Here is a 26,205-nt window from a genome sequence, read left to right on the forward strand (position 1 = left end):
TAAGTAAAGAGTAAGTAAGCTTTTGTAGGCCTACTTTTTATGTTGATTTCAGCCTGTTTCATAATAAGCTAAAAATACTTCTAGCTGTAAGTTGCCTCATGTCATGGACAAACTAAAACTGGACATAATTTCTAAAGCAATTCTGTCCAACCCATTTCCAGAGATGTCAGAGCTCTGCTATAGGCCATGTCTCTCTGTTAAAAGTGGTCTGTAATGTAGTTCATCCCGCTGGTATTAAACAAAGCATTCCTCTTTTCAAATCTTTAATGACAATAACGTAACATTACAGTATTACACTTTAGCTCCTGGCTGCTATACAAATGTATTACAACTTTTCTGGTGCTACATTTTCCCTCCAAAAGAGCCACTGCTGTGACATTCGGTAGTTTGAGAATTCATGTACTTTTTTTCAAATTTCTACATTTTTAAAGTCATGCTTTGCTATGTTTTCAAATTCTTTCAATAATTTGTAGTCTATTTCGTTGAGTATATATCAAATGGCCTTTGATGCCAGGCACTGATCGTCCCCTGCTGCCCTGCTCAAAGAGCGCTTAATGAGTTCAGCCCTTTTAACTTCCACAACTTTACCTTCCCATACACAAAATATATTAAAAAAATAGATTGTGGTCCTTTTTTAAAAAAAAAAAAAAGAAAGAAAGAAAATAAAATACTGTGCATAGTCATGTAGCCCACACTTTTTGAATCTATCTTCCTCAAACGAAACATAATAACTTCCTCACTGATATTTTTTTTTGCTTTGACATGTAAAAGTGCAAACATACAGGGGCAGCAATTTCTAACTTAAAACACCCAACATTTTTTTAATTTACATTTTTAACACAAAAATCATCAACTAATGTCCAAAAACATGTAATCACAGATTCAAGGACGTCTTAAAGAACTTTAGGAGACCCCTGAGTTTAAAAACAAAATCATATTACCTGTCAAAACTTAAAAAAAAAAAAAAAAAGAATTAATATAAGGAGTGTGAAACAACTTCTTAAAAAGAGAGGGCATGTGTGTACATTTGGCACTGAATACATGTGAAAGCCCCTGTTTTTTTTTTTTGTATGGGACTGGGGCATTTATGAATAGGAGATCCTGGGTCTCTGCGTCATCTCATTGGTTCGTGTCACTGCAGTGTGCCTCCCCTCAGGCCGCCGCACAGCTCAGCCGTCAGTCAGCTGTGAACCTGAGGACGGCTCTCCTCTTCACCGCGACTCTCCTCTGCCTCAGCCCGGGTCTACCCCCCCCCCCCCCCCCCCCCTTGCACCAAACCACATCTGCATGGACCGCTGGATTCCCATCCTCTATGCAGCGTTGGCGGCGACATACAGCGTGTTGTCTGTGCGGCAGTGAGGAGGAGGAGATTTCTCCGCTCCTGTTTGGTGCGAGGGGAGGAGTCAGTTGTTGATTTCTACGCTGCAAAAGAGAGAGGCGCCGCACACAGAGGTAAGATACCGTTTACGTAATAGAAATTATTGTGTTTTATCTGCAGACTTTCAAAGCCGCATGTTGACCGCTAATGTCTCGCTGTTACTCATGTCTCTGATGGATATAACGAGGTGGAGTTGAATGCGAATACGTAGTCTATTTAACATGCCACTCCCTGTAATAGCATACTGATGTCCTAGACAGACCTGTCTTTATTTTTATTATTTTTTTTAAAAGAAGTGAAAATATTCTTTTTTTTTTTTTAATGGGGAGGTTTTGCAAGGCTGCATATCATGAGCGCGTTTTTATAGCACCTTACATTTACAAGTGCATCCCCTATATGTAACCTGCAGGCCTGCCCTAATCGAATATTCGGTTAAATAACACGCCTTTTATTTGATCTTTACGTCACTCAGAATACATGCAACACGGTCATAACAGTCCAAGAGGATACTAGTTGCAATGATAACACGTCATGTTAAACTGTATCATTCTTATTGTGGTTATTCAATAACATAAATAAGAGGTCAATAAGAGATTGTTAAGCGCCACATGGTACAGAAGAATCATTTGGTGAAGGATGCCGCGGAGTACAGGTGTGTGTGTGTGTGTCTGTGTGTGTGTGCGTGTGTGTGTGTGTGTGTGTGTGTGCGCGCGTGTGTGTGTGTGTGTGTGTCTGTGCTGAGGTCACTCATATGCCTCTGAAACCCGCATTGCTGATGTGGGCTTGTGTCCAATGAACAGATATTTAATATGGTGTATCATCAGGTTTCCCTCCGCTAAAGGCACAACTCAGCTCATCAGACTAGAAAACTGACCTCCTTCTCTGTTCACTGAGTGCATAGCAACAGCTTCCTAGCAAGTGTCCTCAAACACCCAAAAGTGAAGTGATGAAATGGTATTATGGTTCATGCTGAGGACAAAATTCAGGGAAAAGGTGTCCTATTTCTTTTCTGTTTGTTTTTTGTTTTGTTTTGTTTTTTCAAAATGAGGGGAAATGATTTAGGCAGATGCTGCTGGTTGTGTAATAAACCCATCTGTCATTGTCATTTTATCTGTCATCACTCAGCAAGAGGCAGATCTGATGTCACATGATTTGGTCAAACCTATTGACAATGATGTCCGACATCTCGCACGAAACAATGTAATCAAAAAAATATTCTGCATGCATTGGATTACTTGCTGAACATTTTGTCCAGATTTGATGAATGAATGCAGAAGAGGAATGTGCTGAGAAAAAAAAGAAACCTTCAGCGCTGCCTTTAGTTTCAAATGATTTTGGATTTAATATAATGTTGTGTTGATACAAAGCCAACTGGTACCCTCATTCATCCACTGAAAGTGTTAAAAGCTATTTGGGACCCAAAAAAGATCGTGGTCAAAGTAGGAAAGTAGAAAAGTAATTGTTAACCTTTAGAGGCAAAGATAATCACATTTCACAAGTGTGGGTCAAGCCTTAAAACCACTAAATACTACATTTAAAACCTACAGTATAGCCTCATTTTATTTGACCTTTTATACTGGGAAATGTCCATGTCTCCCAAACCTTTGACGTACATTTTTAACACACATGTGGCTTATCTCGCAATTTGGAGACTTTTTTGTTTTTTGCCACAACGCCTAAAATAGAGGGATGGATTACCTGACACAGGCCCAGGGATCAAATTGATCAGAGTCCCTTAGACCTAAACTTAAGCTCAAAGATTCGGACTAATTGCCTGTCTATTGCCTGTCAGAAATACATGGAAAAACAACGACCACAAAGAGACACAAAACAACAACAAAGAGGCACAACAACTACAGAGATGTCCAGGTTGACAACAAAGAAACAACTGGGACTAATAAAAGACAGATAAAATGTCAAAGAGAGAAACAAGTAGACTCAGATTGACAATTAGGGTTAAAGACATAACGCAGAGACATAAAAGACAACAGAATGACACACACAGCTTCATGGATACACACGAATACAAAGAGATGCAAACAGCTACAAAGAGACAGATAGTTTGACTCCAGAGAGATGTAGACAACTACTATAAATGGCTGAGAAAATACACAGAATGAAAACAAGATACTGAAGGCGAAACAAAGTTACATACGAAGAGATGCAAAACATCTGTGAAGAGATGCAGAAGAAAAAGAAACAACCTCAAATGGACTTTGGAAACATGCATGTTTGGAAACATGCCTACAAATAAATCATCTCTAAGTCTCTGTAATGTAGCAGGACTGAGGGCTCGGTGTTCTTTTACATGTCTGTGCTCAGGAGACAATTGACTCATCTACTCATGTTGAACTTAGGTAACCCCTGTGACATCATTAGGCTTATGTCATGGGAAAAACTGCTGTAATTATCCTTTTAACCTCAAACACACCTGGACTTTTTTTTACCTGAATGTTATTCTATGTATGTGTTTAAATATGTGATGTATTTGTTGTTTGATTGAAATAGATGTGAATTAGCCTGCTGAATCATGTTAGTAGGTAAGAAAACACGACTCCAGCCAAAGGCTTAGTGCATTATGTAATGATCTGCGGTGATGCTGCTGGCCAAAGGATCACTTTCCTTCTGCCTGTTAGAAATGAATTAGAAATGAGGGCGCGCTGCCGTAAATTGAGACTGAGGTGTGCGAGGCAGAAGCGCTGTTTTTCTTTTTGTCAAGCTGATGTAGCGACATGGTGTCTTTCACTCGTAAGGTCACAAGGTCAAGCAGCCATCTTGTTCAAGTCCCCCATAGAAAGACAGGGAACATCCACTTCCTGCAGTGCAGACTGAAACAAGAGTCTGAAAATGTGGAAGGATTGCCTTAGTGGAAAAAAAAGACTGTTAAGTTTTCTATTGTTTTAAATTCATTGGGCAATTTAAGAAAGGATGGTCTGGATTACTTTATTGTATAATGCATAAATCTGTTATAAATGACCCCCCCCCCCCCCTTCCCCCTTCCCCCCCCTTAACTGGAAACACTGCAGTAAGAGTTACTCTTCGGAGGATTTCTCTTTCAGGACTAAAGTGGGTTATTTGCCTCCCATGAGACTCACTTCAACAGTATTGATTTTTTTTCCCTTCTGCAGTGGCGCAACTTAACTCTCAGAAGTACTATAGGTGTTTCTCAAGCATGTAGCAGCAGCAGCAGGTTATTATTCATTCTACATTTATGCACATTAAAAGCTGATCTAGTGTGACACATGACTTGACCAAAGGCATCTTCTTGAAAAAGAGAAGAATAAGTGTTTGAGCTCTTTGTACTCTAGCACACGGAAAACAAGTTCTAGGCCAGATTTTGTATTTGTACATTTATTCCCCGTAATCCCCAGTGGCGCTTTAAGAATTTGTAATTTGTGTACAAGTCTGTGTTAGTGAACTGTTCAGTCTGCGTGAGGGAGTCAAGTATGAAACATCAAAGCAAGGGATCCAGTGGAAAGAGGAGAGGTCAAGTCTTCAAGAGTGTCTTTGGCCTCAGGGGGAATTTTACAGCATACTGTGTACACTCACAGACACGCACACACGCACACACACACACACACACACACACACACACACACACACACACATTCAAGAGAAGAAACGCATTAAGCTGTAAACTGAATATGCTCCCTCTCTTTCCCAGCAACATCTGTGTCCGGGCCTTGTGATGTAAGCTGTGTTGTCCCTCGTGTCTTGTGAGGGTGCCCAACACTTCTTTAAGTCTTTAAACTATTACATGAGAACAAGCTTTTATCTGCTCCACCGCCACTTCCAAAACATTTTTCTACGAGTTCACATGTGTTCGCACTTTATTTGGTTTCTACAGCGAACAATCAAACAAGACCATCACATTTTTCTGATTGAAGACATTGTGCTGGGACATTTAGATTTAAAAATGCTAGCTGAAGACTCTTGATGTTCCCAGACCGCTTGTTATTTGTCTAGGTTTTCGCTTTGACTCAATTTGAGTCAGCCTACTTAAACCTCAATTACATTTCTGCAAATCCAAAGGTCAAACGAACAGCATATCATTACCAAGACTGTTTTCTGTTATTCCTGTCTGTTCATCCACATATCTAAAATGTGTGTTTGGATGTCAGCGCTTTTTGATTGATTGATGATCTGATTCGAGACGATGATCTATAAAAATGCAAAAGATGTTCTGCACAGGATTCATGTGGTGAAAATGATCTATTATGAAAAACAAGGTTTAGACAAAAGAAGAGAGAAAAAAGAAAGCTACACTAAAAGTTCTATAACCATGCAGCACTTGCCTTATCTCTGCACACTTTCTCAAACTGGGTTGGGTCTTTCTGCCCGCTTATCTTTCATCTTTACTTTACTGTGTTAAAAAATCAACAAGGTATGTGCAGATCAACGCTTTTAATAACTTGACTATCTGCGTTTTTAGTGTGCAGTGACGAGCCTTAAAGTCTACTGAGCCATCAAAAACACATAAAAAACCACTCAGTCCTGAGAGTGTTTGCCTGTACATGCATCTGTGTGCGTGTCTGTGTTTGAGCGTGTCTACTTGAATGTGTAGAGATGGTACATATATATATATATATATATGCTGCATGCAAGCTCAGCTCTTTTGAATGTGTTATATGTGCGTTTGATGTCTTCATGTGTGGGAATAATTTCTATAAATAAACAGCAGCACAGTGATGTGTTCATCACAGAGGTTGCTGCTTTGGATCCTGTGCTTTGGCTAAGTAAGTCAGTCCCAGTGGGATATGATTGTTGCAGAAACAGATTATGGGGATTGGATGCAGAAAAAAGATACCCTTGATAAAAAACTAAAAAACTAAAAAACATGTATTGTTGCTGGGAATTCAGTTTTTCCATTTTTACAGAGGGTGACTTACTCAACACATACTGCTCCACTGCTGCGTCTGCAAACAACGGCTTCCCTTAATAGGAAAGACAATGTAAAAGTCTGAAAGCTCATTTTGAACTGGACTAATACCAAATCAAGATTTTATGATCATAGATCGAAAAGACCAGAAACAGCTGGATTCACAGCTGTTTCCAAATGTAACTCAACTGTTTGACCTTAAAGGGAACTTGAAACTGGAGCTGCAAGTTTGTTTCTGTGTTCTGCATTTTGTCTCCAGCATTTTCTTAGAAGCAATGCCAGCATCAACCGTCTGGGTATGGGCTCTTCAAATCAAATGCCATTCCATTTTGTTCCTTGTTTGCATCCAAAGATGAAGATGTGTAATCTCACCCTTTGAGACTCGTTAATACATTTGTGTTGGCAAAACTCTATACTCTATAAATCTGTTCCTTCATCTTGTTCATTGTGAGAAATGTAGCTGCAACAATTGACTGACTGATAAGTCGATAAACTAAAAAATAATCAACAGCTGGTTTAATAATCGCTGAATCTCAAAAGTAGGAACTGCTATTTTCAGGATTTTGGACTGAGAAAACAAAAGATTATTTCAAAGACATCATCCAGTTTATTTTATTCTCTCCCTTTTTGTGAACCAAAACAATGATTTCAGAATCAGAATCGGTTTTTATTGCCAAGTACATTTACACATACAAAGAATCTGTCTTGGTGTTTTGGTGCAAAAAATAAAGCAAGAACTTAAATGAATATACATATAACAATTACAAGATGAATAAATGATGAGTATAACTTTCTGTTGAAGATGTACTTTTTGTAATGTTTCACTGATATATTTTTCAGTGGATACATTTAAGAGTTATTTGTTGACAAATGACAAATGGAAGCTATGTTGAACAGATAATTGTTGCATTAAACACAATAGGAGAAACTGTACACCAAACACGCCCTAGTTTCAGTAGTTTTGATATGTTCTTATGTGCTGGACTCACTGTTTTTTCAGCTGAACACACAGTTACAGTACTTCCAGCAGCGCAACAATTGGAAAAAAAAAAAAGAACTTGCATCCAGAATATCTACACTAATTATCAGGTTATGCTGCCAAAGGGCAAAAGATGTATTTTCTATACTCTCAAATTAGCATATATAATGATGTGCTACTGCAAGAACAGCATGCTATTCATGTCAATTTGTACATCCAGAGGACTGGAGTATAAATACGACTCCAACTCCTCGTCTCTGTGCAAGAAGGCAGGTTAGGCTCTGCAGTGTTGCATGTGTCCAGACGCTTTGTGCAACTCTGGTAAAAGAAAGATGGAGCTCATAGTTACTGAAACCATTACCTGCCTCTGCCAATTGCGGGGAAAAATGGGATATGATAAAGTTTTTTTTTTCCATCTTTACAAAGGCTATCCATCATGATAGTGTATCTGGTGTGGTTTCCATGGTCTGATCTGAAGTAGTGGCGATATGGAGACAGCTATTTTAATTGGTCTAGGCCAGTGGTTCTCAAACTTTTTAGACTGCGTACCACCTCCGAAAATATTTGGCTCTTCAAGTACCACCATTATGGTAGATGTTAAAATACACCGTAGGCCTATTTCAACACACATTTCATGCAAGAGGCAAATTAATTCATAAAAAGAATATTATTTATTGTTGACTGTTGGCAGCCACACTGTAGGACTACTAAGGGCCAGCGCTAGAACTTGCACACACAAAAGTGCAGAACAGTAAAAATGACAACTTTATACCAACAACCTGTTTGGAAATATTTAGTCTCCAGTGTTTCCCACACAAAGACGATACCTGGGCCCAAGTATATTTCCAACCTGTTCTCATTTAATTTGTCATTTATTCATAAAATTGGTGCGTGCCTGAGAGAGCGAGAGGTAGCGGGGGAGAGAGAGAGAGAGCGCCTCTGGGCCTACATTAACAGAATATAATATATCTGTTAATGTAGGCCTACATTAACAGAACATCTGTTAATGTAGGCCTACATTAACAGAATATCTGTTATTGTAGGCCTACAGCTGTTTGCTGTTGTTTCAGTACTGAACGATAACGGAATATCGAGTGGAACTTTTCAAAACACGAGGCGTACTCCTGTTGTTGTTTATGTCTGTGCGCGAGCATAAATTGAGCAGATTAAAGTTGTTTGTTGCAAAAACTAGATTACTTTAGAGGGGAAAACACATTTGATATAAATACAAAACAAATTGTTGTTTTATGCTGAACGGGTTTCTTTTCTATATTGTGGAGATTTCTTTGCGTACCACCACAGGGCGCCCACGTACCACCGGTGGTACGCGTACCATAGTTTGAGAACCACTGGTCTAGGCCTACATGAATCACCTCTTTGCTCTCTTTGCTCTCTGGGTCTGATTATGAAAGCTCACTGAGAACTAATCGAGACAGAATGAGTCATCTGTGCCGTCATTCAACTGCCTCTCCTCTTCCTCACCCTCCGTCTCCCTCAAACAATCACAACTCCCTTCACCCGTCTGCTGGCTCGCTGTGTCTAACAGCTCTGACCTTACTGCTCATGTCTGCGGCCGGGTCGCAGGGACTCTTAAGGTTTACTCCATATAAATGGATCTCCAGGGATATATAAAAAAGGGATTAATGAGGGAAAATGGCAAAGCTTATTTTTTGAATGTCTCTTTTTTTGTAACACTTTTTAAAAGGTCAGGTTTTGAACATTCTGGTTTTGTGTCTGCTCAAGTTTCCAGTTAATGTGAGGGACTGAGCACATGGTTTCATACATAATATATCTTGTATTTATGTGCAGTTGTTCTGCACTAATTAAATATGAATAAGTTGCTAATGATGATGAAGTGAAACAACCACAGAAACAGATCTGATTGAGCCAGCTATGTGTCCGTTTACCTCTGTTGTTCTGTGTAATGCAACTCCATCAAAGAAAAGGTTAATATATAACACATTTATATTCATGTATGAGAGGTTTACAGAGAGGTTATCTTACATCATAAACGTCCAGAAGAGAGGAAATATGAAGAGAATAGAATATGTATTGAGCAAACCGTGGCTGAAGCAGTTTTTGTTTTTTGATTTAATTTATTATATTGTTGCTTCGGTTTAAATAAAGTCCGTCCGATAATGTTTATGGCATCCATGAAGGGCAGGATAATATTTTAGCCTTTAAAACAGAGAATTATCCGCTTGCTTCTTGCAGCACTTTGTCACAGGGTGCATTTGTCTATTAGAAGGAATTTCCTTTCTTTTGCTTTCTTTAAATTTGTGCTGAAGAAGAAAAATCATTGAAGAGGAAAGGGCCACCAAATTAGAAAATAATTAATATCCATTTTCAAACGTCTCACATATTTGATTTGATATAGAGTTTTTTAAACATTTTTAATCATTAAAAAGAATACTCATTTTGAACATAAAGTCAAATCATAGTATTCATGAATGCAGTATTTGTTTTATTCTTTTGACTTTGCAATTGTAAAGCTCTATGTCATTACAGATTGATATAAGATCTTTTTTTTATCATCGCCAAAGCCTGTGATGGATTTAGCAGCTCCACTTTTCAAGAGTAGACTTCTGTAGAAGAAAATATTCGGCCAAATCCACATCCTATCATGTCTGTTTCACGGTTATTTAGTCATGATTGTGATGTTTGTTTCCAGGGTAAAGGACTGAAGAAAAGACCTAAAAAGATGAAGCACTGTCGGCCAGTCAAGGACTAGCTCGTACCGAGGGAACTGCAGTGGAGGTGGAGGAGGAAGAGGAAGAGGAGGAGGGACAGAAGGCAGAGGAGAGAGAGAGAGAGAGAGCGAGAGAGAGAGCGTGTTTGTTACATGACCCAGCCTCGGACAGGCTCCATATCAGCGATGCCCCCCTCAGGCAGGGATTACCTCCTCCTCCCTGCTGTCTACCCCTCCATCTCTCCCGCTCTTTCTCCCACATTCAGCAGAGCAGCCGCCCAGATTGAAGACTCTGAGCCGTGAGAGCTCGCTGCATTCACCCACCCACACATACACACTGCACACACACGCACACACACACACACACACACACACACACACACACACAAACTTAAACACACACTTTTGCATCCTGCTCATGGTCGTTGGCCTGCCCTCCTCAGCTGCTGCTCTCTCTCCACTCCAACACCATGAAGAGGCCCAAGCAGCAGACAGGGCCACTCAGCTTCCTCAGCTTCTTCAGCAGAAAGCCCAAATCAGAGGCGATGCCCGAGAAGTCTGTGGAGGCCCGGCCCAGAGAGGAGGTGGCCATCACCCTGACACCGAGCGAGCACCCCGAGCAGGTAAAACTGAGGGATACTGTGGAACACTGTTTTTGTTGACTGAGAAGTGGGAGTTAGGGAGAAAATCCATGTTGTATTTTTTCTCCTTGTTTTTTTTTTTTTCACATTGAATCAAATAGGATCAATTTAGTAGTTTTAATGAAATGTTTACCTTTGTTTTTTTAAATTTCCAGTTCGAGAGAGACTGTTAACAGCACTGTTTGGTGTTTTTGGCGTAATCATGGCTTAAGTAAACACAGTGACATTCAGTTTTTTCAGTTTAGTATACTTTTCAACTGTTTAAAATCCTCTATCTATTAAAATGAAAACTTAAATTAATTTATATTGAAAGATGTGGTGAAGTGTCTGTAGTAAATCTGTAGCACTTTTTAAGTTTACAAATATTGTTGTCAGTGGTGGCTTAAATTATATTAATTGCAAAATATTTTTAAACTGGTCATACACATTTTGTGTGTAATGTGTTGTATATAGCTTCTTTAAATGTTCTCAAGTTAGATTTAAGGATTGTTTACGGATGAATTTAAACGTTTTTTGCCCAATCATCTACTGATCCTCCTTTGAAAATGTGGGACACAGTAAAAATATTGCTAGTTTTCATCCTTCAATATATAAAGTCAGAAAATAAAAACTAGTTTGTTTGTTGTTCAGTTATAAATGATTATTCAGATTACTGTTAAGACTGAAACATATTAGTTTCTCTGTTCTGTTGCAAAGAACTAGATGTCCAAACAATTGTTGCGTAAGAAAGTAGAAACCTGAGGAGAGGCTGTAGATGATTAACTCCTGATGTATTAGCGTCTGCATGCTTCCTCCAACTCACATATTGTTATAGCCCAAATCCATTAAAGTGTTTATTTAATTAATTGGTAAATTAGGGAAATAATGTTGCCAAGAAACCAAGTTACACCAAATAGAAGAAGTATCTAGCAACATACACACTCCCCTTCACTGAGTGATTTTCAGTTACGACGCTCCATTTGAGAGAGCATTGCTCTTTTCACAAAGTTCACTTTTTCAAATGTATCAGGACATTTCTAATGCATGTTTGGATCGTTGTGATTGTTCACAGGAACTCGAACTCACGGCAGAGGAGGCTGGAGAATCAGGAGCTTCTGGAGGAGAAAGAGGAGAAGGAGGAGGTCAATCAGCAGCAACAGCAGCTGAAGCCGCCGAGGATGGTGCTACTACAGCTGAGTGCGTGGGTGGGGCCGGCAGTGGCTCCACTGGCGTCCTGTCACTCTCCTCCTCCTCCCAAGAGCAGCTCCTGGATGAACACCTGGAAGAGTGCCCTCTGTGCCTGCTCAGCCAACCACGCTGCCACTTTCCACGTCTCTCTTCCTGCTCTCACCGAACATGCTCCGACTGTCTCCGCCAGTACCTGCGCATAGAAATATCAGAGAGCAGGGTGTGCATTGCGTGCCCGCAGTGCCCTGAGACGCTCGCGCCACTGGATGTTCGTGCCATCCTGGATGATCAGGCACTGCTTGAGCGGTTTGAGGAGTACCAGCTGAGACGTTTCCTGGCTGCTGATCCAGATACTCGCTGGTGTCCAGCTCCTGACTGCAGGTGAGAATCAGCCTTATTTCAAATAATGTTTCCTACCTACCTTTTTGCAAAAAGCTTATTATGACAATTGAGTAGAAAATCATGGATTAAAGGAGAGGAAAGGCAGAAAACATGCAAATAACAGCATCTCTAGATTGTCATGTTTAAAAAAAAAAAAACTGAATATCTCAAGTCACAAAGTAATAATTAACTGTTCTGTAGCCCCTGAAAAGACAAGAAAAGAACCCTACAGTACTTCTGTGTTACAATATGGCAGCTCCTGTCAAACCCACGACCTGCTTCACGTTGTAGAAGACAAAACTGGTGCAGTTTTCCCCTGTCAGAATGACTGACAGAGCTTTCTAAAGGATGAACTGTCAGCGAGTGAAAGCTCCTTTTGAGTCTGCATAAATCTCAACGCTGTAATCATTGTAACATTTTGTTGCGACCAAAATATTTTTCAGATCCTGAAAGAGAACAGACTTATGTGAATAATAAAGAAAGCCTCTTTCTTGTAAGGCTAATATGGGTGTGAATTATACACCAAGCTTTCTGCATTGGCATTTTAAGGAAGAATCACCTTTAATCAGTTTGCCATTTGGTGTGCCTGATATACTTAGGATTATATTTAGTATTTCAGGTTTCATTGCACAATCGTTCTACTTGGTGTGAAGAATCATCATCATCCTAAAAAGTAATATCAACAATTCCCTAAAGTCATACAGCAGACATTTTCCTTGTGGTTGCTGTTAATAGTTATAATGTTTTTGCGTTTTAGGTTACAAATTGTACACATAAAACCTGACAAAGTATTAATGTTTCACTACTTGTAGATTGAGTAACTGCAAACAATGAATAGTTGAAAAAAGAACATGTGATAACCAGCTATGGAAAAAAACAGTTCCTACGTTATGTTGGCTAGAAACTGGTTTTAGCTACTGTTAGACGACTGTGTTTTCAAAAAGAAAAGGAGAAGACGCAGTGCGTTGAAACATTAGTCCTTTGCACCAAAATAAATTAAGTAATTTGTGTGCTCCAGTACTTTATTTGGATTCTGCCTGAGAGAACGAGTCCATTGAATTATAATTTGAGTGTTTCCAAATACTTACTAGCATTACATTTTAATCACTAAAATAGCAAGGATTCCAAGCTAATGATTTTTTCAGCTAGAGATGTTAGCCAGGAACTGGATCTATGGCCATGTTAGCTGTTGTGATTTAGCTGTCCTAATGAATTAAATATGTTGTTTTGATAACTCAAAACCAACATCAAGGTCCAAACAACTATACTACTTAACTAGCTCCTAGCTAAAATTACTGTCGATAAGCTAGCATTACCATTAGGCTAGCTCTAAGGTGCACCTTTTCTATCATGTTAATGGTAATATTAGCTATGAGGAAGTGGAAGTAAATAGTATATGGCCATATGTCTCTGAATTTGAAATAATATTTTCAGTTATGGATCAACAGGCAACAATGACATAGAAGTTTAAGCTGTGAAAAACAGCAGTACAACATAATGAAAGCATTTGAGCTGTACCCCTGAGCATTTCAGAGAGAATACAGCTTCTGATAGAATACAGTGAATGTAAGTTAGCGGCATCGGTAGACCACAATGAAACACCACAACAGAACATGTTCTGAGTTAACTCTCGTGTTTCTGCTGCTGTTTGCAACATGTACAGACAATGATCCTTGGCTTAACAATTTATGGATAAGTAATAGGATAGGGCTGCTGATGGGAAATCATAAAGTGTGTGGCTGTGTGCACATGTTGTTCTGGGTACTGGGTGAATATCTGTGGTCAAAAACACACATGCACAAGGACTGGTAGACAGTCTGTCTCCCTGGCTGTCAGTGCTCACAGCCTGGCCATGATGAACGAGTGGAGAAAAATCAATACGCCAATCTGTCTGCTGCTGTGGTGAATTAAATATAACAGGGAAACTAGAGCTCACATTTCAAACGTAGCCTATTTGAAAAAAAATCTGCAGAATTTTATAGTGTAACCTATAAAAAATGTTTACAAGTAGAGGTCAGGGTGTTCTGAATTGTAATGGTTCCCACATAAAAGAGCCTTAGAAGAGTTGACCCATTATGTAAACTGGTCATTCTCAGTTATGGTTTGTGTATTATTATGTTCCCAACATACACACATTCCTTGAGGTCTTAGTGACAGAAGCTTAGTGGGAGATTATGTCGGCTCTGAGAAAGTGTGCTTTGTGTGTCCACACACTTGTATCTACGTGTGCACATTTGGTCATGTTTTGTTTTGCTACTGATTCTACTGTAGATGGTTTCAAAACAAACTGCACACAAACAGAATCCGCACTGCATGGATTACACATGGGATTCCTTAAGTCTGTTTTGATTTTGAATTACTGTAATATTCATCATTTTTATAGTTTGATGAAATTGAGGGGATTTTTATTCTCTGGAATGAAGTGTTTTTGGTTTGATTTTCTGGGTATAATGTGTAGGCTATACCTACAATGTTCAATAACCTAGGGTTAGTTGCAGAGTTTTGTGATAAGAGAGATTTTAATTTAAATTGTTTAAATATACAGTATGTTACTCATACCAACTTATCTGAACTTTTGTCCCCTAAAATTGTCTTAAAAATTGATTAAATGTACTTTGCAGAGATTATTTGTATTAAAAAAAAAAAAAGGTTTGCATTCAGTTTCTCCCCTCAGAGTGCCATGTGTGAATTCTGTAGTCCTAATACATGCATTAAATGCATTTTCCTCATTGAAAAATTGCATTGCTGATCAGAAAATATTTTCAGGCCTAGTTAACATCTGCTAAAAGTCTTCTTCTGTCCTAGTGTTTCTGTCGTAATCCTGTGTTTCTTGGCACGCCAATGCCACCAACTAAATCAATGGAATGAGTAAAACTGTTCCACGTTTTCCATGCATGTTCATTCTTGAGCACAAGCTATGAAATTACTTACTAAAACAGAAGTATCAATTGGTGTATTATGGTGGCGCTAATTAAATGTCTGGTGGCATCACACATTAATTTTGAACCTTCCAAAGTTGTCCTCTCTGGTACTGTATGTTTTTTTGTAATGTCATAACTAGCAATCCATACTGTGGCAGGGCTTTAAAGCAAAAGTGTCCAGTAATTGCAGGTTTTTGATAAAGGTAGGTACCTGGGAATGTTTTTAAAGCTAGTCCTAGTTCAGTGTCAAACACAGAATCAGACACCATCTCAAATCTAGACTGACACTTGAGTGGGAACCAGGCAGCAGCCTAATTATCTTCTTGTGTGTTGCCTTCAAGTCTGTCTGATTCTTTTACCTTTCAGATAAATCTGATAACCACACAAGGCTGGAGATGCTGAATGGAAAAGCCTGAAGGAGCTTTTCAAGCACTTCACAGTAGAGCAGCACTGCCTTAATCCCTAAGGCCCCCGGAATCACTCAGTCACTTTCACTTTGTATTTGATCAGAATCACATGATCTTTTAAATATTAAAATTTATGTTAATGTCACCTCTGAGGAGTGAAGATTAGGTCCATGGGCGTCAGGTTCCACATTATCATCACAATGACTGTTCAAGATCAAAGCATGGGATTATTTCAATCAGGTGTTGAACTCAGGAAACTCATCCCACTGATGGTCGTACATGATTCTTTGAGGCACAATGCAAACAAATGTTTATGAACAAAGACATCAATGAACAATTCTGTGTGCTTCACCAGGCTGAACAGATGCAATTACAGGGCGATCATGCAATATCAGAACTTACTGCAGCATGTTTAAGATATTGCAGTACACACTAACGGCAGTGAATTCCCCGTAGGGATCAATTAACTTCATTTTCATCTGCATTTTCTCTCTCTCTTTTCAGCTATGCAGTGATTGCCTACGGCTGTGCAGAGTGTCCCAAGCTGAGCTGTGGCCGTGAGGGATGTGACACCGAGTTCTGCTACCACTGTCGGCAGCTGTGGCACCCGAACCAGACGTGTGACCAGGCCCGTCGTCAGCGAGCTCGCCACACCTCGGGAAGCAACGACGCCTCCACGCTGTACGTCTTCAATGAAGAACCTGGAGGAGGTGAGACCAGAAGCAGCTGTTGTTACCGCCTTCTTGTCTTTATTTCAAAACCGAAAAAAACTTTTTTTTTCCTCTCTTTTTTTCCTGGATTTCTTATCACATAAAAGAAAGTGCAACATAAATATTGCAAAACGTGTCGCCACTGCTTACATATTTACTCTGTTGCCGAAGATGCAGAGGAGATCAAAGCATGCCCTCGCTGTGGTGCCTACATCATGAAGACTAATGATGGCAGCTGTAACCGTATGAACTGCACTGTGTGTGCCTGTCAGTTCTGCTGGCTGTGTATGCAGGAGATCACCGACGTGCACTACCTCAGGTACTCAGCCCACACTCAGCTCACCTGACACAAATGGCTCAATGCTGTTTGTTTACATTTGGTGCTCTGCAATAGAATTGCCAGTGCCTACAACGCTGTTTGATTATTGTGTGTGATTGTGAATAACAATGGCTTTTGTGGCTAAATATTAGGAAGTGTAATTATAATGTACAAAAATTAAAAATCAATAATTGGATTCCTGTAATAATATATCTAGGTAGCATTGTCTACAGAGAAAGTGCTGCACGTAAAAACAAGAGAAAGAGAAGCACAATTTGATCCCACTATTAGCACAGAAAGTGCCTGGTGGCACAAGTGTGAAATGTAAACCACTGAACATTTTCTTTAGTTCTTCCGCTGGAAAAAGAAATCAAAGAATATACTTGCCTCATCATGAAGGCACTTTCATACGTACTAATAATTAATATATGTATTTTCTAAAACTGTATTCAGATTTTTTTTTAAAAATGGGTCAGTCAGGAAGACTCGGGCATTACATCATTGATTACAAGCTGCTTTCATTGATTTTTACAGTCCTGGAAGGGAGTCAGTGCTGACTTGTCATCAGTATAGAATTTGTGTCTGTGTTGAATGTTGAGAATGTGTAACTCAAGCTATAAGACTAGCTGCAGGCCGGTCTGTTACATTTAAAGTAAAAGTTTAACCCCTCCTCTTTTTGAGGAGGAAAGTATAACTACTGAAAGTGTGGATATAAATGTTTACTCATCCTTTAATGTCTTTTCACACCCCCTCTCCTCCTATATCCCCCTGCCTCTGCAATGTTTCCCCCCATTAATCCCTGTGTGTCTTTCACACTAAATATTACACCGAGTGTCCTATAGAAGGGCAAAGCTTTTAGCATCTGACTGCAAATCTGCCATGTCAGAGCAACAGAGCGCAACCTTAATATCTCCATATAAGTCCCCACACTCAAGGCTTTCAAAACCTCAAGGTGACATTTGCTGCGGTAAAATAAATGCATGCTTTGAAAACTTATAGACCTAAGGTGCTATTTGTGTTGTTTACTGTCACTGCTGCTGCTCCTAGAATGTAATTGCTGCTTCATTAGGACCAAACAGCATCAGTCAGTGTTGTACTGCGTTAGTTGGCAGTTACAATTACAATGCAAAGTCCAATACTAGCTTAAAGAAGAACTTGAATGCGACACTTATTGCATCAAACGTTGCAGTAAGTGATTGACTTCACATATACCGACATAAATTTATCTAACAGCAGTTTGTAAGATTTGATTGGTAGATGCAAACGACAGTAATATGAGTAGAAGAGACAAGGCAGATGAGGTCATCAGTTTTAGCTAATGGTGTAATGACAGCCATCAGACAGACAGATAATAGTGTTGTTGTTGTTGTTGTGTTATTTATGTTCCCCATGTCAACGTCTGCTTTATTTTAAATATTCAGGAGCTACTAAAGGTTTATGTGTATGTTTCTTTTTGATGCATTTCCCCTTTGGTCAAACATTTGAATGTTGTACTTCAGTTATGCTTTTTAAACCTACACCCCTCAATCTTCTTATTTTCTCGTGAATTCTGAACAACAACAATATTAGCATACAGGAACATTGTAACATGAGGACCTAACAAATAAGAGGATGATCATGATTGGGTCTACTTGTCATATGAGTAAGAATGATCTGCACTATTAGGGTTAAAATAAAACCAACAGTCATGCTCCTGGCTCTGAGGGATTCCTACAGGAGACTGGCGGGATTTTGAAAATGTCGAACGAATTAGCAGAGAATATTGGAAGGGCCGTTTTGGCACCAATTCAGGGTTTTCAAAGCACTATTTCTTCGGTGTCGGCCACAGGATCAATGGTTGGATCGCTTCCTTGAACTTTTATTTTGGTGCTTCTGGTGGGCGGTAGAGTGAATTTGCATATTAGCTAAATATTTAGAAATCAAAGCTCAATATTTAGAAATCGTAGCTAAATATTTAGAAATCAAAGCTAAATATTTAGAAATCTTTGCTAAATATTTAGAAATCATAGCTAAATATTTAGAAGTTGTTGCTAAATATTTAGTTTATATTCTATATATTTAGCTTTGATTATAAATATTTACAATCTTAGCTAAATAAATAGGATCAAAGCTAAATATTTTGAATGTAAACTAAATGTTTAGAAATGTAGCTAAATATTTAGAATCATGTATTCTTAACATTTATATATAACATTTAACATTTAGATATAATATTTAACATTTATATTTGCCAATGAAATGATCTTACATTTTTATTCACAAAAGTAAATATGACAAAGTTCACAAATATTTCTCTAAATGTGAATAAAAAGTGATGTTTTAGGGCTAAATTTGGAGAAATGTTGTTGTTATTTGTAGTGTGCGCAACTTTACAATCAGCGCCCCATATGTCTCCTCCTCATTACAATAACATCAGCCTGTTGTGCGTAACGCTGTGCTCCTGGATAAGCACGTTCCTTTCAAAGGTGTTAAATTCAGACACCTTCATAATCACTGCAGTTTTTGTCAGGCTTGGTCAATCGCAATGCGTGTACTAACTTAACTTCTTTGCATTTTGTCCTCCCAGTATTTTGCACGCTAGGACAGAAACGCCCCATATTGCATATTCACTGAGCCAAACATATACTAAATGGACAATGCGTGTTGTTTTGCTCATATTAAAGACGCAATCCTCACTGCGCACCGTTAGTAGATCAGATAGTATATTTATATACTATATACTATATTTATATATATAGTATCAAGTTTGCACACGTTTTAAGACACGCAAACCTTTATTAAATCAGGCCCTAGGTCCCCTTATCCTCAGCTAACCTGTTAGCATGCTAACAGTTCTTTATTAGCACCAACCACAAATAACAGCTGCTCTAGCACACTGCTGAAGAAGCTTTTTTTTTTCATTCTCCATAACAAAGATTCATAACAAAAAACGAAACAAAAAAAAGCAATAAATATGAACAGAACAAAATCAGCAAAAAGAAGAGAGATACCACTTTATCCACAGGGGTCACAAAAATCAACAAAACCAAAAGTTCCTCACAGGAGCTTTAAGATTAAGATATTTTATCTTGGAAAATTAAATTACACAGCAACTCACATGATAGTTATTATGATGTAAGACTCAAATAAAAAAATGTCGACCTCATGGTGAACTAGAGGAAAAGTCTGGAGATTACAGGTTTCAAAATGCTCTGGGTTTTAAGAAACAAAATGTATTTTCTTAACGCTTTGCATGTTAAGAGTTTCCCCTCTGCTGTGTCTTCTGTGTGTCTCAGTCCCTCAGGATGTACTTTCTGGGGGAAGAAGCCATGGTCTCAAACCCGCAAGGTTCTGTGGCAGGTGGGCATGTTGCTTGGAGCACCTGTGGTCATTTCCCTCATAGCGGGCATCGCCATTCCAGTCATCATTGTGGGCATACCAATCTACATGGGCCGCAAGGTACAAAACAGCCTCAAAATCCTGAATCGCATTTAATGTTTAAAGGAACCTGTTGAGATTGTGTTCTGGTGAGCCATTCAACAAGCTGGACCTCAACTGGCTCTATACAGCTCTCTTGGATGTTTTATTTGTTACCATGAGATAGTACTTCAAATAAACTGTTTGTTAAAACAGAAAAAAAATAATTCTAACGTTAATACGTAAATATATAAACCATCCTAATGTGTCTGCTCTGTGATAACCTGGACACTTCCTAATTTCCCCTCATGCATGCTGGGACACATGCACTGATGGACATGGATAAGTGATGGCTGCAGAGAAGGAGACAACAATAAGGAACTAATTATATTTCTATGATCTCATTTATGTTTAATTTACCTTCCAGGTCCATGGTCGCTGCAAGAAAAACAATATCTCAGGAAGTAAGCACTACTTGACTGTAGCGAGCGGGGTGATGATGTCAGTGTTTGTGTCGCCGGTCATAGCAGCTGTCACTGTGGGTAAGGAACTGCAAACAATATGGCCGCCCTCAGTCCTTCAGACTGAGAATTAAAATGAGTTGTTATGTGTTACGCATATTATTTTATAACAAAGCAGTCGTTAAAGCCACCGGTTGATCCTGAAACACAATTTTAATTATAGAGCTCCTGTTTACTATTTCAGGCGAGAACTCATCTGGATAAAAAAGTCATTCAAGATAAAATTGATCCATGTGGGTTTGATCAGTAGAGTGCCTTCTGCATGGTTATGAGAAAAAAACAACAATTTTTATGAACGACACACAAATGTTAAACCAAAATATCTAAAAAAGTTCTGCATATTAATATTTTATTGCCCAAAAAAAAGGACACAACTCTTCTATCTGTATGCTTAATATGAAGGTATCTTTTGCACATGCAAGTAGCTTATTTTAGTTAAATTGTTTCATGTTTAGGCAGTATACATTTATATATCCCATGTATGAATTTACATCATTAGTTTTTGTCATCAATAATCATGTGAGTATACTTGTGTAAAGCTGTTCACTATCATAATTCCTCCCTGCTCCCTCATTCCTGTGGCGACCCTGGGACATTTATCCTGGTGTGTCAATTGAAAAACAAAAAATGTATAAATTACTTTACTTTAGCTTTTCCAGCAAAAAGTTTGACAAGCAAATCACACAGAGATGTCAGCAGCTGGATTTTGTTAGCTTAGGACATAGCCTATGTACCTGATTCCCCTGTCTGTCCTTGAATTTAGCTAACTGCAGGAGTGTCACATTCATCATACAAGCAGATTTACCAAATTGCAAAACTATTAATTGATCTTAAAGTGTCATGAGTATGCAAGGTAAGCAAACGTTCTAAATGCGTTAAATACCAAACATACATAAAGTGTAACGTAGCATTTTGATGACTCATGCTAGATGCTTGAGTATGTAACCTATAGCTCCTGACAAACATTTGACAAACAAATCCTTAACGTGTTAGCATCCTCACAGCTTCTTGCTGCAGTGTCACAATCTTTACTAGAACACACACTTTAAGTCAGACCCTAAACACACAAACTCAGACGGATTAAGCCACATAGAATGCTCTTCTTTTTTGCACCCCCTTGGTGCCAGACACGCTGCCTTTCAACAGGTAAGGCAGGCAACTGCTGAGGACCCCAGACCAGTAGGGGGCCCGTGAGGATTCACAAACTTAAAGCAAAGCAGTGGCCCAAAATGTGCAAACAGTCGGAACCCTCCCTAAGAGGGCCCCATCTGACAGCATTCACTCTTGTTGCCCTGCTAAGCGTCAGATGCATTATGGCTGTGAAAACCAAAGTTTGTCAATGAAAGTCACCAGAGAAAAATAGCTGCAGGAGACAAAACAGGAAAATAAGAGGAAGAGGAGTAAGCATTGGCTGGCAGACATAAGGGTTATGAACGCTGGTTGGAGGGCCCCCCCCAATTCATTTTTGCCGAGATGCCCCAACAGACTCTAGAATCGGCTTGCTGTTAGCATCACAATCCCCATTTTTATTTTTGACTGTTTGTCACTTTAGCTTCACTTTCTTTATTATGAGTTTGGTTATTTTTGGCGCTTTCACCACACTACAGTTGTGATTTAGTTTCTCATGTTTCAGTCACAGCTCACTATCCTGTCGCTTCAGACACACACCAACATACACACACAGCCTCTCACAGGCTGGCAAGGCTCATCCTCTTGCCCTGGTTTCACCCCGTTGCTGTGTCATTCGCGTCCAAGTTCCCGCTGTGTTAATGATGTCCCTTTGTTTGGTCGTCACTCTGCTTTGTGTTCCCAAATTCCTATCTCAATCACAGGTTGCATAATCACACAGCACGGGGGGGGGGGGGGGGGGGGCTGCTGCCCATCGTCCTTTTCAAAAGCACTTTTGGAAGGTTATGAAGGAAAGTGGGGAGAAATCAAACTTAAGTTATTTTGTATTTTAGACTTTACATTAAAGCAGATGATCCATCAGTGAGTACTTCATATATTAATTTATATATTGTATTATTTGTTCTATCATGTATTGTCAGAATTGTACATGGAAGACCTTGTCTTTCCATATCCCATTATAATAAATGTATATTCATTTATATACTTTAATCAACCAGGAAATATCCCAAATGAAATAAAAAACAGCAGCACCATCTTTTGATAAATGAAAATATGCATCAACAGACTGACGACAATGATTTAGATCAAATATGAATAGCATAACATTTATTTTCAAAGCACACAAAGATCAGACAGATTAAATTAGATTGATGAAATGATTCCAATTGATAAATAATTGCAAGTAATATTCAGAGATAGCAGAAGATTCAAATACATGCGTACAATTGATGATCAATGTTACACCAGGTTTCCCCCAATTAAAAGAGATTGCAGAAAATAGTTGTACTGACATTATTTGTAAAACCAAAATTGAAAAACTATGGAGTCTAAATTGCCAACAACACTTTTGCAAATTTGTTCTATGTGGGGGCCCAGTGAAGCAGAAGGGGCGCCCTCTTGTGTTTCATTTGGACAATACAGCAATATGAAAAAGCTGTTGCAAATTTGTATTTTGGAAATTGAAAATGAAAGCCATTAAAAGGTGAAAGGATCTTTCAGGCATGGGGGGGGGGGGGGTCTACTAGTAGATGATGTGCGTTTGAATTATGGGAAGTCCATAATCCAGTGTGTAAGCAGACTGTCAGATTCAAGTGTCTGAAATCAAATTGTTAAAAGATACTTTTTTGACAAAAACCCTAGAAATATGTTTGCAAGAAATGCCTTTTTAATTCTCATATACGTTTTTGTTTTCCTGCAGGTGTTGGGGTTCCTCTAATGTTGACTTATGTCTATGGGGTGGTCCCCATGTCGCTCTGTAGAAATGGATGGTGTCGACCGCAGAGTGAGCCCCCTGAAACACACAAAATCCAACTGGAGGACTTAGCCAGCTGTGAGTGCGACATTATGAGAAATGATTTACTGGCTTTCATTTCAACAGCTAGATAAGGACATTTCTACCAACCTCATTTCATTATAAGTTATGGAGTTGGAGCCAGGAGGTTACTAGCCTAACTTAGCAACAAGACTGGAAGCAGCATGAAGCAGTTAACAAAAAAAAAATATCCAGCACCTATAAAACTTAGTGATGCTTTTGTTACATCTTGGTTGATTAATCAGTACACAAACAATACTATAAAAACTACAAGCTGGGGTTTTATGAGGACTTGAGTGCTGGAAATATTTATTGTTGAGCAAAAACAAAGCACAGTAAATGCCTGTCATCTTGCTGGTTGCCTGGCAACAACAATGAGAGTTAAGAAACAAACTGTTTGGGGTTCAAACAAACAACATAAGTGTGCCTTGGATTTGCTGGAAGGCATTTTTTTGAATTTCCCACCACTTTATACCTCTGTGTTCAGCTAAGCTAATCATCTCCAGCCTCTCGCTAGTGAAACAAGTAACTTGTACATTTTAATTTTGTTGTGCAGCTTGATCTGATGAACTCTTTCCTTCTCTTATAGATCTCCTTTTCTCTCATGTGGTCAGCGACCACTGGACGGGTCAAAACAACCCAACGTCCAGTGACACTAGCGTCCAGGAAGTTAGAGTCAGTGTACAGGAAGTTGGTGTACTCCCCAGTACAAGCATCACACCCCCAGATTTAGATAGCTATGAGGTGTTTGATGACGCCTCGAAACCCCAGTACACCCAGCAGAACAGCCAATCAGACTGTGAGGTTGTAATTGTGCCTGATGGAAAGCTCGATGCCACGCAAGCGCTTGCTTTGAGGTAAATTTTGTCTTTTGGCAAAGTTTTAGCCTTGCTGAAGGCATTGCTTTGAAGACTGCGATGTTATTCCATCCAACACTATGGGTTCAGTTTGAAATGTCTTGATAACTTTTGGATGGATTGCCAAAACATAAAGTTAATTTATAATAACTTTGGGGATTACTTATTTTTTAGATGGATAAATCATCTAATACTTGAGTCCATGTCCAAAGAGCTAATTGTAGTATATAAGCCTGTTGTTTGTCTAGCATGTGACTGTGGGAGATATTTACTGAATGCCATTTTTATTGCATAAACTTCCTGAAGTAATTAACATTATGATTGCCAGGCAGCTTTAAATGGATTTTATTCTGTGTTTTTATATGTCCCTGCAGGGAAGGAACCAATATTGAGGTCCATGTTGAAATTGAGACCCATCCAAGAGGCGCCCGCCAGTCCAGCCTCAGTAGCATCCTGTCTAGCCGAAGCCTGTCAGTGGAGTCCCTGGGAAAATCACAGTCCCTGGGACACTCGCAGTCCCAGTCCCAAGACTACCTGTGTGCCTCTGAACCAGAAGAAAGACAAGAGGGAGGAGGAGGAGGAGGAGGAGGAGGAGAGGAGCAGGAGGGAAGAGAGAAACCAGGAGGGGAAGAAGGAGAAGCATATGAAGGGACAGTTTACCCAGTCTTTGAAATAGATGGTGTATGAGGTCCTCTGATGCAGGCTTTGTGATTGGTTGAAGATTAGGCAGGTTTGTTGGATGAAAACAAATCCATGAGCTGATGTTCCAGCTGGATTGACCTGAGAATCGTTGTCCAAGGCCACTTCCTGCTTCTAAGACAGGCCCTCCCACACGATGCCTTCAAGCTCCAGCCTATAAGAATGATGCCGATAAGAGAAAGCAAATGAAAACACGAGGGTGTGAGAGTGTTTGTATGAGACTTAAAGCATGAGACAATGATAGAAATATTGACGAGGGAAAATCTGTTTTGCAGACATCAGGATAGCATCTAAAACAGAAGTGGCTGAGAGCATGTTCGCTGACTAGTTCACACTTTTATTTTTCTATGTTGTCTTATCTGTTAGGATCTATTTTACTCCCCCTCTGTCATACATCTACTACATGAAGCCCTCTTTCTGTCCACTCTTACACTTATTTTAGTGACCTCACCTCCCTCCAAGGATTTTATGATGCAGTGGTTAAACCTAAATTGGGGAACCATTAACAGATGACGCATGCTTCACTGTCTGTTCACTCTTTTGTGAAAAATGTCCAGTCGAAAATGACATCTGGAACTGTTGAAGCCTGAACCTGTTGTTCTCTTTTGGAGTGAAAGGTGCTCTGTGACATTATGGAAGTTCTTTTTTTTTTTAAATAACCAGAAGGTTTAGAAACACCATCAATGATAACATTTAATCTCAAATCCACAGTCTTCCATGGGGCGCAGACAGAGGGCAATGTCACTTATGCATTGTTTTAGTGCAGCTGTATTCTGAGACTCTAAAGAGGGAGACATTGCTATAGATTGTTTTCTATTAAAATTAAGGCAACAACATGGCAGCAATACTGCAGTGTTTTTCTGGCAAGTTTTAAATCCAAAAGTGGCTGCATGATTCTGCTACTTGCTGTGTGTGCTGGATAAACACACACAAGCAGATTCAAACATGCACATTCACACACACATACACACATACTGTATATGCCCACACGCACAGCAGTGTACTTGCAGTAGAGTGTGCAGCTAAAGCATTAAATATAAACTCAAGACCCTCTCGAATGATCACAGAGCACCAAATTACAACAGCAGCATGCCACCTCAGGCTAAACTCTAACAACCCCTTTTAGATGATTTATGAGAAATACATGACTTTACATGCGCTGCTTAGCTTCCTGAGTGTGAAATATTTGTAAGATCTGAACTCAGACGTGACATGAGAACATGAACTGAGTTGTTGAGAGAATTTAAATAAAGATTTCACCATGAAGGACAAAATTGCAATGCATGTTTTGTATCTGTCATGAACTTGTTTTCTCTTGGA

The 26,205-nt window shown here is 39.2% G+C and overlaps 1 protein-coding gene across 2 annotated transcripts; it reads left to right on the forward strand.

The window, feature by feature from the left end:
- Positions 1–1,261: 1,261 nt before the first annotated feature.
- si:ch211-278j3.3 (E3 ubiquitin-protein ligase RNF19B) lies at positions 1,262–26,159 on the forward strand. Of its 2 annotated transcripts, XM_020638867.2 has the most exons (11): positions 1,262–1,452; positions 9,908–10,224; positions 10,369–10,548; positions 11,618–12,114; positions 15,947–16,152; positions 16,324–16,471; positions 19,747–19,909; positions 20,295–20,409; positions 23,216–23,347; positions 23,919–24,186; positions 24,561–26,159. In XM_020638867.2, exons 3-11 carry the CDS (start codon positions 10,396–10,398, stop codon positions 24,871–24,873), a joined length of 1,995 nt encoding a protein of 664 aa, XP_020494523.2. In that variant the 5' UTR covers positions 1,262–1,452; positions 9,908–10,224; positions 10,369–10,395; the 3' UTR covers positions 24,874–26,159. The 2 variants fall into 2 exon arrangements, with proteins under 2 accessions (XP_020494523.2, XP_065819975.1); XM_065963903.1 differs by having other exon boundaries at positions 9,908–10,548; positions 16,330–16,471.
- Positions 26,160–26,205: the final 46 nt, after the last annotated feature.

This window comes from Labrus bergylta, chromosome 15 (assembly GCF_963930695.1).
Source record: "Labrus bergylta chromosome 15, fLabBer1.1, whole genome shotgun sequence".
Lineage (NCBI taxonomy): Eukaryota > Metazoa > Chordata > Actinopteri > Labriformes > Labridae > Labrus > Labrus bergylta.

Coding starts and splice junctions, on each gene's coding strand:
- si:ch211-278j3.3 (XM_020638867.2), top strand. CDS start 10,396: ATGAAGAGGCCCAAGCAGCAGACAGGGCCACTCAGCTTCCTCAGCTTC. Junction 19,910..20,294: donor CAATCTACATGGGCCGCAAG/GTACAAAACAGC, acceptor TTTACCTTCCAG/GTCCATGGTCGCTGCAAGAA. Junction 20,410..23,215: donor CATAGCAGCTGTCACTGTGG/GTAAGGAACTGC, acceptor GTTTTCCTGCAG/GTGTTGGGGTTCCTCTAATG.